The sequence below is a fragment of the Monosiga brevicollis genome, genomic scaffold (assembly GCF_000002865.3).
Source record: "Monosiga brevicollis MX1 MONBRscaffold_4 genomic scaffold, whole genome shotgun sequence".
NCBI classification, from domain to species: Eukaryota; class Choanoflagellata; order Craspedida; family Salpingoecidae; genus Monosiga; species Monosiga brevicollis.
In genome coordinates, this window is record NW_001865041.1 from 2,048,178 (window position 1) to 2,065,353 (window position 17,176).

A 17,176-nucleotide genomic window follows, 5' to 3' on the forward strand; every position below is an offset into this window, starting at 1 on the left:
ACCCTTTTTTCCCCGGGGGGTTTTTTCCCGGGAAAGGGTCCCCCCCCCCCCCCCCCCCCCCCCCCCCTCGCCCTGTGCTCTCGGCACTTCCGTGACCAACGCAACCCCATCCGCTCTCATTCCCCAGCCCTCGTCACTCACTCACGCGTCACGACACAGCTCGCGCGCGCGCGAGAGACTGACGATGGTCGTGTAAGCGATACTCTAACCGTTATTACACTTTAGCGGCTAACAAAATGTGACTTTGATCGCACTTTTGGTGTTGTTGTTTTCATTTCGAGGCTCAGTTCGGCGCTGATGTAGTCAAAGTCAAAGTTGATGCAGTTTACAACTATAACGCATAGGAAGTTATTGAAGAGGATAATGGAGTATATGTCGTTGTCGCGGGCGGCATAAAATTTTTCTTCTTTTTGGTTGGTGCGCGGTTGGACCAACACTGACTGACAAACACTCAACAACGACGACGACGACGACGACGACGACGGCAGTGACGACAGCGACGGGCACGTCCTGGTTTGATCCGCTGGCTCGTTCAATTCGGTGTCTGGTCGACGGTCTAGAGGATCGTGTGGTGCTGGGGCTGTTGCGGCTGTGCGTGCCCATTCGGTCGCGCGTGAGCGAGGTGGGTGGGTCAACCTGCTGGCGCAACAACTTGCAGTGAGGCTCGGATTCTGCAGAGCAGGTCGCTCGAGCATACATTGCCCACATCCCGCGCGGCTAGACACTGTTTCAATGTGAATGGACATGAGCGTTTTTCTTTGACTGACCACAGCGACCCGATGCCGGCCGTGCATTCAAAGCCTCACCGGGATACGCGCGCCCTTGTCTGCCAGGCCATTGCAGCCATCGAACACATCGTGTTTGCCAGCGATTCTTGATTGTGCACCGTCCAGCGCCATGGGTGAGACCGCGTTCTGCTCGTCATGTCCGTCTCCAATGTGACTCAGGCATCAGGTCCTGGCTTGGCTGTGCTCATGAAGCTTGCTGCAACATATTGGCGGCGGCCTCTAGCGACGGCCGTGCGCAAGGCTGCGCATGCTCTGGCCGAGGAAGGCGAACTGCTCAACGTGTATGCCGAGCTCAAAGACTTGCATCAGGCTTTCGAGCGACGTGTTCGCTACCAAGAACGTGTATGTGGACTGCACGATCTGGATTTCGCTGATGCGCTTTGTCTTTAAACGGCGAGCCACCTGGGACGGGATGGCGTGTCTGACTTGGGCGACGTGAGCTTGTGTGTCTAGGCCTTCAAATCCATCTGCAAGTGGACTGAACGCAAGAAGGAGGATCCTCGCATCCAAAAGTTTCTACATGACCTTGCTGTTGTTGACGAGGACGCAAGCAATATTGATCGCACGTACGCTTTTTGGTCCCTTTGCTGTGAAGCCTCGTGCCTGCCCTCATTGTCCGTGGCGCTCTTTGGCCCGGTCATACGTGTTCTTACCCTCGCAGCTACAACGAGGAGTTTAAGATCTTCACGCAAATTTGGAAGGAGGTTCTAGCTGAGAAGAAAGAACTCAACGCCAAGGTCCCGTGTCATGCGCCGTGGCCACCCGTCACACTGTCCCCGCGAGGTGACGGCGGCAGCCTCATGCGCCACGCCCTGCTCGCAGGTTGAGGCCTTTCGAAAGGCGCAACGAAATTTGGATCAGGCCCAAAAGAAAGCCGCACAGCTCGAAGCCAAGCAGGTAGGCATCAGAACTTTGTCTCCATATTTGCAAGGCGCGAGAAAAAGACGCACGGGGTCTGACCCCAGCACGTCGAAGCTGGCCTTGCCGAGAACCTTGGCAATGACCAACGGCTGAAGGCAGCCGTTCATTTGGTTACAATTTTCCTCATTATTGCTGGATGTTATATGATGTTGCCAGGAGCATGACAAGTTTCAAAAGGCCAAGAAGCAGCTCGAGTCGATGCAAGAAGGCCACGACGAGATCAAGCGGGCCATGGAGGTGAAGTTGCTCGAAGTCCAGCAGGACAAACACAAGCAGCTCCGCGAAGGGTACGCGCCTATGCCATTGAGCACGGTCGCCCTTGCCGAGAGCTTCAGTTGACCGCCGCTTACCCCGTCAATTTTGCATGTGTACCTGCCCTTTTCTCTGCGAGCAGCTACTTGAACCTTTATCGTGCCACCAGTAGGTGTCGTGCCCTGTCAGTTATGCTGGATCTGTGCCGTGTTCCTCATGCACCTGTGCTTTGCTCGGGCAGTGTTGCGTCTGCGTAGCTTGGTTCAGATGCAGGACAAAGTGCGCCAGATCATTAACGATTTTCCAGCCGTCACAGATCGGTTTGTCCCACATGGCGCGGCATGCTTCTGTGACAAGTATACATCTGATATCAGATGCTCATGTCACTTGGCCACCTAGGCTTGGGGAGGATCTGTTTGAATTTGGTGCTTGGGGCGAGCCGTTGGAGGAATCACCCACATGGTGCCAGGGCGATGAGGTGCGCTCGGCAAAAAGGACGGACTGACATACTGTCTTCGGGGGCCATGGCTTACCCAATACGCATTTGTGCGCCATTTGCAGCTGGCAGACAAGCTCCGGCAGGCCGAGGCCATCCACAGCCGCGAAATCGATGCCCTTCATGCCAAGGTCTGTTTAACACGGCCTGTCATTGTACCTGCAGTACCTGTTGGCACGCCAGATGGTTGCCGCTTGTTGCCGAGTGTTTAGACAGCGGGTTTGGTGGGCCGCTGATGTTGTCTCACTGCGTGCCGACTCGTGTTCTAGCACACGGCGGCGCTTGAAGCGTTGCTGCGTGAGCGCGATGAGATGGACGCGCAAAAGAACGAGTCCTACTCAGCCGAAGTGGTGTCCATGATGAATCAAAACAAGCGCCTCAACGAACAACTCAAGACACAGCACCAACAAGAACTGGTTTGTAGACCCATCTCTACCCGCGAGTCTGCTTTCTTGATGCGCCCCGCAGTGGTGACTGCTGGCTCATGCATCCCTTTTGTGCCTGGCTTGTATCACGTAGCAATCGGCTGAAGCCAAACGTGTAAAAATGAAGGACACGTATGACAAGGTAAGATCATCCCCGGTGCTTCTTCCTCTCAACAGGGCCACAGTACGCGGACTAATGGACTATGCATGATTTGTAACAGGAAATCTCGGCGCTGCAAGGAAAGATTGAGCAATTGTCAGCGGAAATCAAGTCGCGCCACGCCCAGATCACCGCACATGCTCAGGAGGCATTTCGCTTGGAGGATCACATTGAAGCTCTCAAGCGTGACACCCTAGAACGGGCACGCACACATCTAGCTAGTGGCTTGGACCGGGCTGCGAAGGATTTGCCCGAGCCCTGTAGCGAGGTTTTTGCCGCATCCCTGGCCGCTGCTCGCCATGCCCTGGACGTTCTTGCCACCGAGGTACGTGCGTGTTGAGCATGTTGTGCTGGTCGAGGCTTGTCAACTGGCGACGGTGTTTGTTTACGTGTTGCCAAGTCCCATAAAGCTCACGGTTCTCGCGCCGCCTGTGTCCTCATGATAGGTCAAGGCCCCACATCATGGTTCGTTTGACGACGCATGCGCCGGCTTTGAACAGACCCTAGTATCGGCTGTGTACGCTGGCTGGGGCTTGGCGCGCGCGTCCAAGGCAGAGCAAACCTCTGAGCTGCTTGAGGCACTGCAAGAGCTGGTCTCCGGTGCACGGGCACTCGTAGACAGTATGAAGCTACAGCAGCAGGAGGGGGCGAGCGGAGAAGCGAAGCGGGTTGTTACGCGTCAAAACACCGCCGAGGATGGCGCGCAACCTGAGCACGCCGCTGCAGCCGCGGAGAAGGGCCCGGACAAGGATAAGGCCAAGGAAGGCGCAACGGGTGTTGTGATGATGGAGGCTGTCTATGCCCACGAAGCCAAGGATCATCAGGGCACCAAGCTCATTGGGTTTGCCAAAGGTGAACAGATGGAGCTTCTCAAATCTCGCAAGGATGGATGGTCCAAGGTGCGCATTCGCGGTCTGGAGGGCTGGGCCCCCACCTCATACCTAAAGCAAGTGGCGGCTGCAGCACCTGCCCCGGCGCCCACGGCCAAAGTAGCCATGCCTGCGGCCACTGTGGCAGCTGTTGAGACCCAAGGTTCGTCTTTGCCGTCTGGGCGGAGATTGGATGGCGCTTGAGTCGGGTCTCTCGCGATTGATTTTTGTCGGCACAGTCACCCTGTTCACCATATCTGCCCTCACCACGCCACCACACCATGTCTCAGTGAAAGAGGTCCAGGCACAACTGCAGCGGGTGGGAACCGTGGCCGACGCCATTATTGCGCGGGATCGCGAATTGGCTGCTCTGGCCAATACCTTGGTACGTCGCCATTACGTCGCGTGCAAGCCGACCCTGCAGGGTTGTGAGCTGGATACACTTGTCCTAGTTTTGGCACGGCTCATGCGCCCATGCGTACTGCAGGCATCGGATGTTGAATCGAAGCTGTCGGCAGCTGAACAGTCAGTGTTGGACACACTTGGTCACATTGAGAAGCTTCGAGAGGAAAGCCGCCGCAATGATTCTGGCCGACGCCTGGAGGTCAACACCAACTTGCTCGATTTTGCTGAAAAGGTGGGGGCTGAGGCGGCTCGATCTTCTTTGTCGTGCTCAAGCTCGCCGACAAGCCCGCCTGATGACCATATGTCTTTTATTAGATGGCCAACAAGTTGCGTGAGCTGATGGTGACTGCCAAGACGGTTCGCAAGGTGTTGGAAGCGACACGCGGCCTCAGCAGCACTGATGAGGTGAGAGCAGTGAAGCAGCGAATAGAGAGGACGTTTTCACATATCTCGTGAGTGGATGAGACCGGCTCACCGTGCACATGGATGGTTGCTGTCCTTGCCCTTTTTAGTTCAACGCCAAGCACCAGTCTTGGTTTGAGGCGCTTACCAATGCCGTCGAAGCCATGTTTGATGGGTTGCCTCTTCTGTCGGAGGCGCTGCGCAGCGTTGTTCGCAAACAGGGCAAGCATGAGGAATTGCAAGTGGGCGCTCGCAACATCTCAGCCATGGTGGCACAGTTGGCTGCGCTGACTCGCACCAAGAGCATGCCGGACAACGACACGTCACAAAGCGAGGTACAAAGCAAAGTGGTTTTTGAGACTCGCTCAACTTTTCCCCTTTCTTTACACCACAGAGTTTACAAGAGTAGCCTGTGTAGTCCTGCCCACCCTGTGAATGAGCCTGTATCTCAATGTGCTGGTGTGTGTTTGATCATATGGTCCGACGTAGCTAAACCGGTTGGCCGAGGAGTTCAAGTCAACCGTGCATGAGCTTCTGGCTGCCGTTCGAGAATGCCATGAACTGGATCTGGCTTCCGTTATGCTCGAGGTATGACCTGTGACAGAGAGGGTGATTTTGATGGTAATCAGGTTGGGGCACGGCTGTTCCCACCGCTCACGTGAAAAAAAAAAAAAAAATGACACGGCTTGATTGCAGGACTTTGATGGTCTGTCTGAGACCGAGGCCAAGCGCCTTGTCATGTCAACCCAAGTCAATGTGCTGAAGCTTGAATCCCAGCTCGAAAAGTTTGTTTTTTTGCCCATTGTTTGTGACATTTAAGTTGGCCAATTGTCGAGTTGCTGATTGCTGCTCTTTTTCGGTGTACCCCAGGGAGCATGAAAAACTGCGCCGCTTGCGCCGCATGGTGAACTATGAGGTTTGTTGCGAGCTGCTCCTGTGCGCTGGTGCGTCTTGCCAGTTTTCTCACTGCGCTGCCGGGTCCACTAGGAGCAATAAAATCTCGGATATCTGGTGCTTGACCGCACTTTGCGCCTCAGTGGCGCATGCCATCAAGGCGCAACATTTTACACTCGCACATGCCAATGACATGTAACAATGGCCACTGATTGCGCGTCGCCCTGTTCTCTCCGATTCTGGCCCATGCGTCGAGCGTTACTGAGCGCTGAGTGAAGCTTGCGAGTGTTTCGATGTTGATATGTGCCCAATGCTTACTAATCCATGACTGATGATGCAGCGAGGTGATGAGATGGGGAAAAAAACGTGAATTCACAAGTCTGTGCTTTGGAGCTGGAGGGGCCATCAATCGGCAAACGCCTGGCTCGCGATCTCAGAGTTCTTGATGCGTCGGGGTTTTCTTTTTGTTCTTTTTGGGCGTGGCCTTGGCACGTCGCTTGCCGCCTAATCGCCGCGCAGAGGGCACTTGGCCGTTGCGCAGGTTTTCCAGGGCGGGAAGGAGATCTTCGCCGTTGACAGCCTTGCCAAAGAACCGCTTGAACTCGTCATAGGACATGTAGCCATCCTGGTCCTTGTCAATCACTTGCCAGACCTGGCGAGCACAGAAAGGGAAGGTGTGTGGCGGGGGGGGTGTGACACGGGTCAGTGGGCGTTGCGTGCGATCAATGAAGCGATGCCTGCAGATTGAACAGAACACACAGCTTGCAGTTCACGGGTAATCATGTCCTCAGTCATCATGTCATCCTCGTAAATGACGCGCGCCTCGTCATGGCTGAGGTGGCCGTCGTTGTTTTTATCATAGGCATGGAAGGCAGCGTGGAGATCAAACCCTTTGGGAATGAAGCTCTTGCGCTTGTGCTTCTGTGAGCCAGGTGCAACCAAGCATCAGGGCACCGCCAAGCTGCCGCGAGGCTTGTGCAAATCAAGACGTACCTCAATCGAAGAGCCGAGCACGGGTGTCCCTGTCAGCGTCGCACAGAGGGCGATCAGCACCCAAGCATCTCGGATCGACCCGATCATGGCAAATAGCAGGCCAGGCAAGGGTCCACTTGTCTGCTCCACTAGCCAAGCACGCTAGTCTTTGAATGTCGCAGCCCAGCCGAGCCCATCAGCACTCGTCCAACAAACAGAGAGAGAGAGAAGAGAGAGTGTGTGTGCGAGGGAGACAGAGAGAGAGAGAGATAGAAAAAAGAGAGAGAAGAGAGAGAGAGAGATAAGCAGCAAAGGCACAGAGAGAAAGCAAGCTCCGAGGTAGCTCCGACCCATACACAGATCTTATGTCACTGCGTTCGCTTCCTGAATTAACCCGTTGCAAGCGCCAGCGTGTCTGTGAGAGAGAGAGAGACAGAGAGAAAGAGAGAGAGAGAGAGAGAGAGAGACAGAGAGAGAGAGAGAGAGAGAGAGAGAGAGATAGAGAGAGAGAGAGAGAGAGAGAGAGAGACAGAGAGAGAGAGAGAGACAGAGAGAGAGACAGAGAGAGAGAGAGAGAGAGAGACAGAGAGAGACAGAGAGAGACAGAGAGAGAGAGAGAGACAGAGAGAGAGAGACAGAGAGAGAGAGAGAGAGAGAGAGAGAGAGAGAGAGAGAGAGAGAGAGAGAGAGAGACAGAGACAGAGAGAGACAGAGAGAGACAGAGCCAGAGCCAGAGAGAGAAAGAGAGAGAGAGAACGTTTTCGCGGTCCATTTCTCTGTCTGGCTCTGACCTCAAACGCTGTCTCTCTCCGTTTTTTGGTACGTAGCCGGTCAGCGGGTGGCGGCGTGGCGCAGTGCGTGTTGGCTGGTGTATTGGGGTTGTGGGGGTGCGAGAGGAGGTTGTGGTGTGGTGGCGCGATAACATAGTGTGTGGGTTCAGGCACTGCGTCTGTTCCCATCCTCGTTCTCATCCTCCTTCTGTTTGCTGCAGGCGCGCGTCAGGATGGTCACCGCCACCGAATTTGCGGGCCCCCTGGGCAGTCATCTCCGCATTGATCGCGAGAAGGCCCGCGATGGCTTGCTGCAAGCTCTCACCGATTCCGCCATTGATATGGTACCGTGTTTGCTTTTGGACTTTGGGTTATTCTTTCTCGCTTTGGTTGTTCCTTGTTCTTCCCCACGCTGACAGCTATCCTTTGTCGCGCGATGATCATGGGATGTGTTGGTGCAGGCGAGTGTGGAAACCATGCTTGAGGACCAGCTGAACCAGGCCGACGAGCCTTGGGAGTCTCTGCATGGTGCCCTCATCACCATTCATGCCATTTACCAGCGCACCACCGAACAGACTCCAGGTTCGGTGTCCTGGCCGTCTGCCCATCTTTCCTCTCCTCCCGTGTTGCAGCCAAGGACCGCACACCACATGAAGTTTTAGCCTCCTGCTCTGCTCCGTCGTGCTGTACCCTTCTGTGGTTTGACAGTCACGCTCCTTTTCATCTGTCATTGCAGGCTTGTCACGCGAGTTTGCCGAACGCACAGCACCCCGGCTGACGGCCTTGCTGCGCCACCGAGAACCGCGTATCCGTGAATCGACCGGCCAGGCGCTTGCCGACGCCTGTGCTCGTCACGGCGTCTTCATCTACGAGAACCATGCTCGCGACGTGGTTATGAACTCGATCAAGGACAACTTGGAACGCCATGTCACAGCTGAAGAGCTGGCACTCAAGCGTGAACGACTTGGCATCAGCGAGAGCGACTCTAACGACGTGTTTCACGAATCAGAGGGATGGAAAACCCTTGAAACTGGCTGCAAGTGAGTCTAGCGTCTGCCTGGCTTCTTAGAATCTGTTGGTGAAAACCACATCGGCTTGAGCCAAAACAAGCATACGTGCCCGCAAGGGCTCGTGGTGGTCGGGCTAAGGTTTTTGTGACTTACTCTGGATGTGCCTGGTTATATCACCATCTCGTCAGGGCGTTGCGCCAAATTGCCGAGGCGTGTGGGCCCGCCTTTGCGCCATACATCACGAGTGACCTGCTTGAGCTTGTCTTTGCTGCCATCGCCCACACCAATCGCTTTGTGCGCGAGACCGGCTACTACCTCTGCAATCAGTTTGTTCGCATCATTCGCGAGGACGGCACCGTTGCGCCGCCCATGCCCTACGATGAGTTTAAGATGCGAATGGCCCAGCAGCTAGCCATTGGTCTGGCAGACAACTGGAGTCAGGTTTGTGCCAGCGAGCGCGTCTCCACTTCATCCTTTTTCATTGTGGTGCCAACCATGCATGGTTTGGCTGTTCCAGAGCCGCTGCTGACACTCTTGCATTGCTCACGCGTGGACGATGCTGTTTTTAGGTTCGCATGGCTGCTTCCGTGGCCACCCGCAGCTTCTTGGAGAGCATTTCGGAGGAAGGTCGCACGACTCTCTATGATCTCCTTCTTCCCCGTCTCTGCATTAACCGGTTCGTACAGGCGTGCGCGCGCGTGTTGGGCACATCATCTTAAGGATTGATTCGTGTTGCTTCATGGTGTCTTTTTTTTTTTTTTTTTTTTTTTTTGGACTCAACTTTACCCTGGTGCATGGTCACGCTGTCGCCTGCAGGTACTATGTGGCTGCTGGTGTCCGCAACTTTTGCCAAGAAGCCTGGAAAGAGCTGTTCCAAGATCGGGGCCGCCAGCTCATTGCCGAGCACATTGCTGCCACCGTACGTTTCAAAACCACAACAATTGGGGCAAATATGTTTCCTATTCAGTGTTCTCAAAAAAGAAATTCTAAAATTGGCTTTGGTTAGGTGGAATTTTACGTCAAGCAAGCTCAGGCCGATAACCACGCCGTGCGCGAGGCAGCCTGTGCATGCATCGCCGAGCTGGGCCTCAAGATTGAGTACGATGCACTCCGCCCCTACGTCAAACAGCTTCTGGATTGTCTCCTGGAGGCCTTTGAGGATGAATCTTGGCCCGTACGCGATGGTCAGTCAAAAATGTAGCATCCTGCGCTGCAGAGCGCTTCTGGCCTTGTCCAAGGGCGCCTCGCCCTGCTTCACGATGCGAAAGCTCATGACATGTCTCTGCAGCGGCATGCATCGCCTCGGGCCGTTTCCTCGGCGCTTTCCCGATTGAGGCCAAGTATGTTGTGTGCCTCTTGTTGAGGAGTGTCGCCTTCTGACCTTCCCTTTGGAAAGACGTACGAAGGCCAACTTATCTGCATGCTCACATTTTGTTGCGTGCTCACATTTTGTAGGGGTGAGCCGCTGGACGCCTTCCTCAAGCTGTACTTCCACCATCTCGGGGACAACATCTGGTCCGTGCGTGAAAACGCCGCAGTGGCCATTGGTAACGTCTGCAAGTCTTTCGGTGAGTGAATTGGTGCCATAGAGTGCGTAGAGTCCATTGATGCGCCGTAGTTGTTTCCCTTTTGTTGATGCGAGGCTTTGGTCGTGCTGCTTGTAGGTGATGATCCCAAGGTGAAGGAGTTTGTGTTAAAGAAGATTGATGAGATGCTGCCACAAGCTCACCAGCAATCGGAAAACTCAGAGAGGTCCGTCTTCACAGCCATGCAGCGGCAGCGCAGACGTGTCACTTGAGCAGACTGCAGTAAACTATGCATCCCCACTCGTTCGCTAAGTGGCATAAAATATCGTGTGCCGGCTATAGCTTTGTGGCTCTCGAGAATGTCACATCATTCGGCGTCGCTCCCTCTGGTATGCCCTGCTCTGGCTGATGCTTACTCCTTGCTCTTTTCTTATTCTCTTTTCTTTTGTCTGCACTTGACGTTGATGATCTCTGCTCTCGTGGGTCGCAGTGGGAACTCCAAACAAAGTCAGCTATAGCTTCAACGACCCCGACCCCACGCACACCGACCAGCAGGTAAGCTTCCCGGTTTCAGAGGTTATTCCAGGTGGTGACCTTGCACGAACAGCATTGAAGTATCAAGACGATGCAGACGCATGCTTCTGAACTTGATGGTGGTCCAGATGTTTTCCTGCGGGTCGCTGGCTCCCAAGCTGAAGCGCAAGGGAGGTTGCATGGACTGCGCGTTTCATCGCCCCCAAGAGCCATGGGAACGCAGCGATGGGTGCGTTTCGCGATCGCGGGCCACGCCGTTATCTTGTTCATGGCCTTTTGGCGCGCGCGTTCGTGTACACGTGTCTTCCGTTGACGCGCCTGTACTTGCTTTAGCTGCATGTATCTGCTGCGAGAACTCTCGGCGCTGCTGCCCGATGAGGTAGCTGGCCTGCTTTCTCAGGTGGTTGATCTGGCCAAGCTGCGTCACTACAAGCATTATTGCAACTTCTTGGAAACCCTTTGGAAGCAGGTTTGGTTTGCCTCGCCCCTTTATGGAGCCCCCTCCCCCCTTTTTTTTTTGTTAACGGAATGCACTTGAGATATGAAGCACACTCACCCACTGGTGCTTGTGTCGCAGCTCCCGATCATTGCGAAGAACATTAGTAAGAAGCGGTTCAAGCCTCACATCCAGGGCTTTATCCCTTCAATGGCACACTCGCTGCAGTCGAGCCACCAGCTGTCGCGTGCCGCGGCCGAAGACTGCACGCGCCAACTTTGTGCATTGCTTGGTCCCACTATCTTTCTGGGTCGCGTGGAACTCGAGGATCCGTCTTTGGTCCCGGTTTTCGCTCCCTTTGCCCGTGCCCATTGATGACTCCCCGACAGTGCACACCGTGTCCCCACGGTACCCGTAGTCTTGTTTGTCAATTCGATATTGTGCCTCCTGATATTGCCCATTTTGCTTCTGGAAACAAATGTGCAGTGATAAAGGCCACCAATCATTAGATTAAACAAAGAAAAAATCTAAATAAAGGTTAAAAGGTTTCATAAAAAAATCAGTCCGAAACAGATTTTCGTAGTGCCATTTTGGAACTTGGCGTTGATGCTCGTATCATGTGGTGGCAGTCGCAGGCCGCGGTGGTGGTGCTGGTGGTGCATATGGGCCTTGTCCTTGGTGCACCGTGGGCACAGAAAAGCCTCCTCAAAGACCCTCTTCTCCGGCAAACGTTGTCTGGGGTGGAGTCGGCGATCCAGCGCAATGTTGCCCGAGTTGCTCTGCCAGAAACGGAGTCGGACTGGCCATTACTCGTAAATACCTTGAATTCTCACTTGCTGCCGTATTTGGAAGAGCGCGTGATCTTGCTGCGCGATGCACGTGGAAATCTCGTTGACTTTGAGAAGCTGGAGCTAGCAGCGCAGGGCCTCACCGTGGCTGGCCTGCTCTCAGAGAAATACTCCATTGTTGTCAAGCCCGAAGCATACCCGAGGCTGACAGGGGAGATCCCATTCTTTGCCGCCAACAGCGTCCACGAGGCACTGCAAAAGTTCCTCGGCGTACCCATGACCCAACACTTTTATCTGTCGCCTTCTGCGCAGCGCGCGCTACCCCCGCACACAGACGGCGGTGACATTTTCGTGCACCAGTGGCGTGGCTCAAAGAACTGGACTTTGTGTGCCCCCAACAGCCAGTCGTCCACTTGTCCAAACTGCACATTTGCAGACCTCGCCCTGCAAGCCGAAGCCAAGCGCCAGGCCCTTGAAGGTCAGGCTCTTCTTAGGTCTCGTCATCCTTTCATGTACATCGCCCTTCAGGAAATTCGCGTTGTCGTCCCTGATGCGGTTTGTCTGCCTCACAGGTTGCTCGCAGTACAATGACCTCGACCTTGCCACAATGACTTGTCGTACCGTCTTGCTGTTGGAAAACGACCTGCTGTACATTCCGCGAGGAGTGGTGCACGTGGCACAGACGCACTCTCTGGCTGCAAGCATCCACGCAACATATCAAGTCACGGCGCCTGCAGCCACCTGGCTGAGTTTGATGTTGGAACAGTGTCAAACCTTTACTCCGCAGCGTACTTGTCTTGATATCCAGCGCCAGTTACTGCACGGTCATCTTGGTTTCCGCTGGCTTAATTATCGGCTACGCACGCCTCGAGTTCGGCCGCCCCTGCCTCCAAACTTGAAAGCTCAGGCCTACACACTACCTCGCACCAGGCTGATGCAGATGGTCTTGCGGCCAGCTTCCAGTGCCGTTGCTGGCATACGCTCGGTGAGTCAATTCCTCTTTGAGCCTCGCGCTCTTCAAACGTGGTCTCATCGACAACCGTTGCACGCCCATCGATGTCTCTGTGTTCGGGCTGTTGATGCGCAGCGGCGGTCGACGAAGACGGACTTCAACAGTGTTGACTGTGGCGCTTGCAAAAAGACCTGTGAGGATGGCTGGTATGGGTATTCGGCTTTTGGCACAGCCATGTTGTGCGCTAATATGATCGTGTTCTTTTGTTCGTCTTTGTCTCATGAGCGTTTGAGGTCTTTAGCGATGAAGGGTGTTTTTTATTTTTTCGTTGGTTTTGCCGAGAAGGATGCGATGATTCCTGCTGTAAGTTTCTCCGTGCAGTCTACAGACGCGCTTTGGCAACGCTTACCTTGTCATGGACGATTGTCATATTTGCAGCGGTCATGTGCGACGATACTTGTCGGTGCCCAGCAGGATGGGGAAGCGATTCGGAGGCATGCTTTAGTAAGGCCATGTTTTGGCTTTCCCAAATTTGGCTCACGTGCGTGCCTTGTGCAGCTTCCGTCTGATTCATGACGCTTGTGAATGTGACACCCAATCCTTGGTCTCAGAGTGCGATTCAGACTTTGTTACAGTCGATGATCGCTGCAGTGAGTCATGTCATCTGGCGATATGTTTTGTTTCGAACCCGTCTAATTCATGAGCCTGGCATCATCAGACATTATTGCGATTCTGCTTGAGCTGCCCAGGTCTTTGTTCGGAGGGAAAGTACCACGATGCCGTCACCTGCAGGAACTGCCCCGCAGGTAGGTGCGCTTGGCTAGTTGAATGCATTTGAAATAGTAAGTCATCAGAGACTAGCTTGCATGAGATCATGCTTGAATGAGGACCGCGTCAATATAGGAACCTATCAAAATGCACATAGTCATTCTGAGGCATCGTGCAAGCCCCATGCTCAATGCCAGGCTGGCCAGATGGCCACCGGTAGCGCCAGGTGGGTACAGCGCGCCTGCGACTCTTGAAAATCCGATCTTCGCTCACACTTTGCGTTGCGCTCCTTTTCTCACTGGATCGACCGATCTGTAGCCCAACCACTGACCGGAGCTGCATTGCCTGTCCTTTGGGTTTGTGCTGGGCCTGCCAACGCGTCTCATACACCACTGCCGTTCGCTAACCAGCTCATTGTTTCAACAGGCACGTATCAAGATGCTGCTGTGCATACCTCGCTGGTTTGCAAAAACAAGACGCAATGTACTGGCGGGCAATACGATGCCAATGGAGCAAGGTTCGTGCGCACTCAGCTCTTTCACAGAGGGTCACTGAGAGCAAAATTCACCAGAGCCCGACGACGATGCATTTCAAGCTAAAAGACATGTCGTACATGCTTAGCCTTGTTCAAGACACAAACTGCACTGCGTGCCCAGGGGGTAGGTTCTGCGCCAATGCGTTGCGTTTTGAGGCTTGAGGCGTCTCCACACTCGTACTAATTCTTATCCACGCCTAGGCACATATCAAGATGCAACGTCACACCTTCAGACACTGTGTCATGCCAAGTCGGGTCATTGCCCACCGGGCTTTCACCTCAATGCTGGGGATGGTGCCTTGGAAGATAACAGTTGTATCCCCTGTATTCCGGGTATGCATGCCCGACCCAAACTTGCTTGTTTGTCAGACTCTGCCACCACCTCACTTCTTCCATCTTGCAAAGGTACTTGGATCAACATGACCAACAATGCATCGCGTTGCTGGGACAAGCAACCATGCAGCGCTGGCACTGAGGCTGTGAATCCCACGGACACAATTGCTGACAGCCTGTGCATTCGTTGCCCCCCAGGTTAGCACGAGCGCATGCCGGCTTTTATGTATCAGCCACAGCTCTCACTCAAACGGGCAATAGGCACATTTCAAAATGCGTCAGGGGCTACTGTACTTTGCACGAACAAAACAAGGACTTGCGACTCTGGCGAATTTGTAGCCAACTTCAACGCCACGAACCAAGACTACGAATGCAGCCCGTGCCCTGTTGGAACCGCTCAGGCGTACAGCGCCCATGTCAACACAACTTGTGCTGGTGTGTTCGTCCTCGGGCGCATGCACCTTTTGCTCTTCTCAACCTGTCAAGCCAAAAGCAAACGCCCAGGACATGCAGAGTTTTGTTCTTGAGTTGCTCTCAATACCACTCAACTCGTTTGTTGTGTCGATATAGCCTGTGTTTCCGGCAAGTATCAACCTTGGCCAGGACAAGCAACATGCCTTGACTGTCCCGGTGGTTCTCCGACGGGAGCTTTTATTTGTGCTTCGGCCCAACACAGCTCAGGCAACCCAGAAACCTCCTTCCCCTTTGAAATCGTGACAAGCAGTGCCCTTGCAGCTGTTGTCGTCGTTTTGGGTGTGCTCCTTCTGTTGCGAGCTCGTCGACATAAAAGAAGTAAACTCAGCGCTCAGCCTATTCACGCCGATGGCCAGCTTGCGTTGCACACAATGTCAACGGATTTGGTGGGAGCCGTACATCCCAGCAGTGTGCACCTGGCCCATCAGTTGGGCTCTGGAGCCTTTGGCCTTGTGTACCAAGGCTTGGTGCAGCTGCAGGGCATGAACACAACGCAGATTGTGGCGGTTGAAGTCCTGCCGGGCTCCGCCTCTCTGGAGGAACAGGATGCGTTTTGCACGTACCTCGGTCGCCTTGAGGCACTGGGCCCGCATCCAAATCTTGTTGATTTGCTCGGGCACTGCCTCGGCGATACGCCCCTGATGGGGCTCTTTACTCTGGGTAATCTGGGCAGCCTTCGCGAACTTTTACGCGCAAGCCGGCAACCTTCAGATTCTTTAAGCTTGAAGGGGGCAAATCTCACCTCATTGGCTCGAGATGTGGCATGCGGTATGGCTTACCTAAGCCTACATGGCATACAGCACGGCTACCTGTGCGCTGCAAACGTAAGCCATGCTTTCCAATACACAATTAACACTCAATCGGCCAGCGACACGAGGGACGACGCGTTGTGTGTTCCTGTCACCAAACCGCTTTCTCTTCCTAGGTCTTGGTGGATTCTGATCGAGCATGCCGCGTTTCGCGGCATTGTGCCCCTTTGCCTGCACACAGAACCTATGAGCGGTGGTTGGCGCCCGAGCTCTGGGAGGCCTCTGCACCCTTGTCTCAGCCGGGTGATGGTGCGTACTTTTTTTGAACACCCGTCTTGTGATACAAATCAGCATCTGCTCAGTCACATAATGACCTCCCTCTCGCCTGGTAGTTTGGGCCTTTGGCGTCACGGCATGGGAGATCTTCACGCTTGGCGCAACACCGTACGTAACGCAGCCCGTTTTCGAGCTCAAACCATGGCTGGCATCGGGTCATCGCCTTGAAAAGCCTAGATTGGCTTCTGCGGCAACATTTGCCCTCTTGACAGACTGTTGGGCAGCTGAAGCACAACAGCGTCCAGATTTCACTGCTCTCAATGACGCATTCGGTCAAAGTGAAGCCTGCCATATTCCCGTCGACGGTGCCGAGGCTGCTGGGGCTTTTGAAAGCGCTGTCCCATCGTATGAGGTCATTGATTACGAGCTCGAAGGCCAGCAACCATCAGGCTTGGCGGCGGCATCCCGCCCGCAGTTTGCGCGTGATCCTGACGCGGGCGGAGTGCCGACATTCACCATGAACCCAGTGTTTCAGCCCAGTTATGTGGACGCAACATACGTCCACCTCACGTCCCCATACCAGACGACCCCGGGAGAACTCCAGACGCAGCCAACGTACAACAAACTTTGTCCGTCATCAAGAACCTCAAGAACCACGCTGTCATCATCAGCAGCTGGCACAGAACCATGCTACGCCTTGGTCGACGAGGCATCATTTTCAGCATGTACTGCCAACAATGACGGGATGGGCACAAATCCGTCAGTCAGCATCGCTCACAATGACACCGAGACGACGGCTTTGCCTTCCACAGTCACTGGAAACAACTTGTACGGCGTTCTTATGACTCTGCAACACCTTGCGAACTCGCCGACATCAGATCCAAATTCTCAGGGCACCGACACCCTTGCGTAATAAAAAGACTGTGAATTGTCATCACACAACTTTCACCCACAAGTCATTAATTGATCTTCAGCATTTATATTGAAAAACAAGTTGTGCTGTAGTCAGCTTGTTGGACGTTCAAAGCGAACATATCTTTCGCCTTTTACTGAAGATGCAAACAACAGCTGTGGTAGCTTCGGCTCCACAGATGCTTGCTTGAGATCCGTGGACGTCCAACGCGTAAGCATTATGCTTATTTTTGGAGATCTTTTGAACACTCTCTCTTGTTCAATAGTCATGTTCTTATCTGAATTACAACTGAAGCCCTTTGAATTTTCACAATGTCATATTAATTGGCTTGATGATCATGGCGAACTTTTATCTGACATTTTAAGCAGAGAAGAAGAGCAGGTTAATTCTTGTTGCTGTGCGCTGCGTTTCAACTTGGTCGCGCTTGTGCTTGAGCTGCGGTGGACGAATCTGTACCATGCCCCATGTCGACGCGGTGCCGTGCAAACAGTGCGGCCAGACGTTTCCCAACAGAGGGGCCAAAGATCA

General features: G+C 54.0%; 5 protein-coding genes across 5 annotated transcripts in view; 3 read left to right on the forward strand and 2 right to left on the reverse strand.

Moving 5' to 3' along the window:
• MONBRDRAFT_23733 (uncharacterized protein) overlaps positions 1 to 899 on the reverse strand; it is a gene marked incomplete at both ends in the record, with an annotated part of 5,234 nt that extends 4,335 nt beyond the window's left edge. The window contains 2 exons of the mRNA XM_001744002.1: positions 255 to 440; positions 807 to 899. Of these exons, the coding sequence (XP_001744054.1) occupies positions 255 to 440; positions 807 to 899 (279 nt within the window). The remainder of the gene's footprint in view (positions 1 to 254; positions 441 to 806) is intronic.
• Positions 900 to 923: 24 nt separating this feature from the next.
• MONBRDRAFT_36287 (uncharacterized protein) lies at positions 924 to 5,950 on the forward strand (the record flags this gene model as incomplete). The annotated part of the gene is made up of 19 exons (XM_001743759.1): positions 924 to 1,130; positions 1,242 to 1,354; positions 1,450 to 1,525; positions 1,611 to 1,685; positions 1,866 to 1,996; positions 2,361 to 2,439; positions 2,523 to 2,588; positions 2,727 to 2,873; positions 2,977 to 3,024; positions 3,104 to 3,367; positions 3,489 to 4,074; positions 4,151 to 4,296; positions 4,399 to 4,548; positions 4,632 to 4,721; positions 4,829 to 5,053; positions 5,208 to 5,306; positions 5,415 to 5,503; positions 5,589 to 5,634; positions 5,706 to 5,950. 19 exons carry the CDS (start codon positions 924 to 926, stop codon positions 5,712 to 5,714), a joined length of 2,646 nt encoding a protein of 881 aa, XP_001743811.1. The 3' UTR covers positions 5,715 to 5,950.
• Positions 5,951 to 6,045: 95 nt separating this feature from the next.
• Positions 6,046 to 6,692, reverse strand: MONBRDRAFT_6577 (uncharacterized protein; the record flags this gene model as incomplete). The annotated part of the gene is made up of 3 exons (XM_001744003.1): positions 6,046 to 6,264; positions 6,372 to 6,533; positions 6,606 to 6,692. The coding sequence occupies 3 exons, from the start codon at positions 6,690 to 6,692 to the stop codon at positions 6,046 to 6,048; spliced, it is 468 nt and encodes a 155-aa protein (XP_001744055.1).
• An 895-nt stretch (positions 6,693 to 7,587) lies between these two features.
• MONBRDRAFT_23736 (uncharacterized protein) lies at positions 7,588 to 11,235 on the forward strand (the record flags this gene model as incomplete). Its single annotated transcript, XM_001743760.1, has 15 exons — positions 7,588 to 7,698; positions 7,816 to 7,936; positions 8,091 to 8,394; positions 8,553 to 8,805; positions 8,934 to 9,040; positions 9,181 to 9,283; positions 9,371 to 9,548; positions 9,653 to 9,704; positions 9,820 to 9,932; positions 10,029 to 10,116; positions 10,233 to 10,279; positions 10,381 to 10,445; positions 10,553 to 10,653; positions 10,758 to 10,893; positions 11,002 to 11,235. The coding sequence occupies 15 exons, from the start codon at positions 7,588 to 7,590 to the stop codon at positions 11,233 to 11,235; spliced, it is 2,013 nt and encodes a 670-aa protein (XP_001743812.1).
• Positions 11,236 to 15,081: 3,846 nt separating this feature from the next.
• Positions 15,082 to 16,054, forward strand: MONBRDRAFT_14902 (uncharacterized protein; the record flags this gene model as incomplete). Its single annotated transcript, XM_001743761.1, has 3 exons — positions 15,082 to 15,534; positions 15,636 to 15,768; positions 15,852 to 16,054. Coding segments are annotated over 3 exons (789 nt in total), but the record flags the coding sequence as incomplete, so codon positions are not given.
• Positions 16,055 to 17,176: the final 1,122 nt, after the last annotated feature.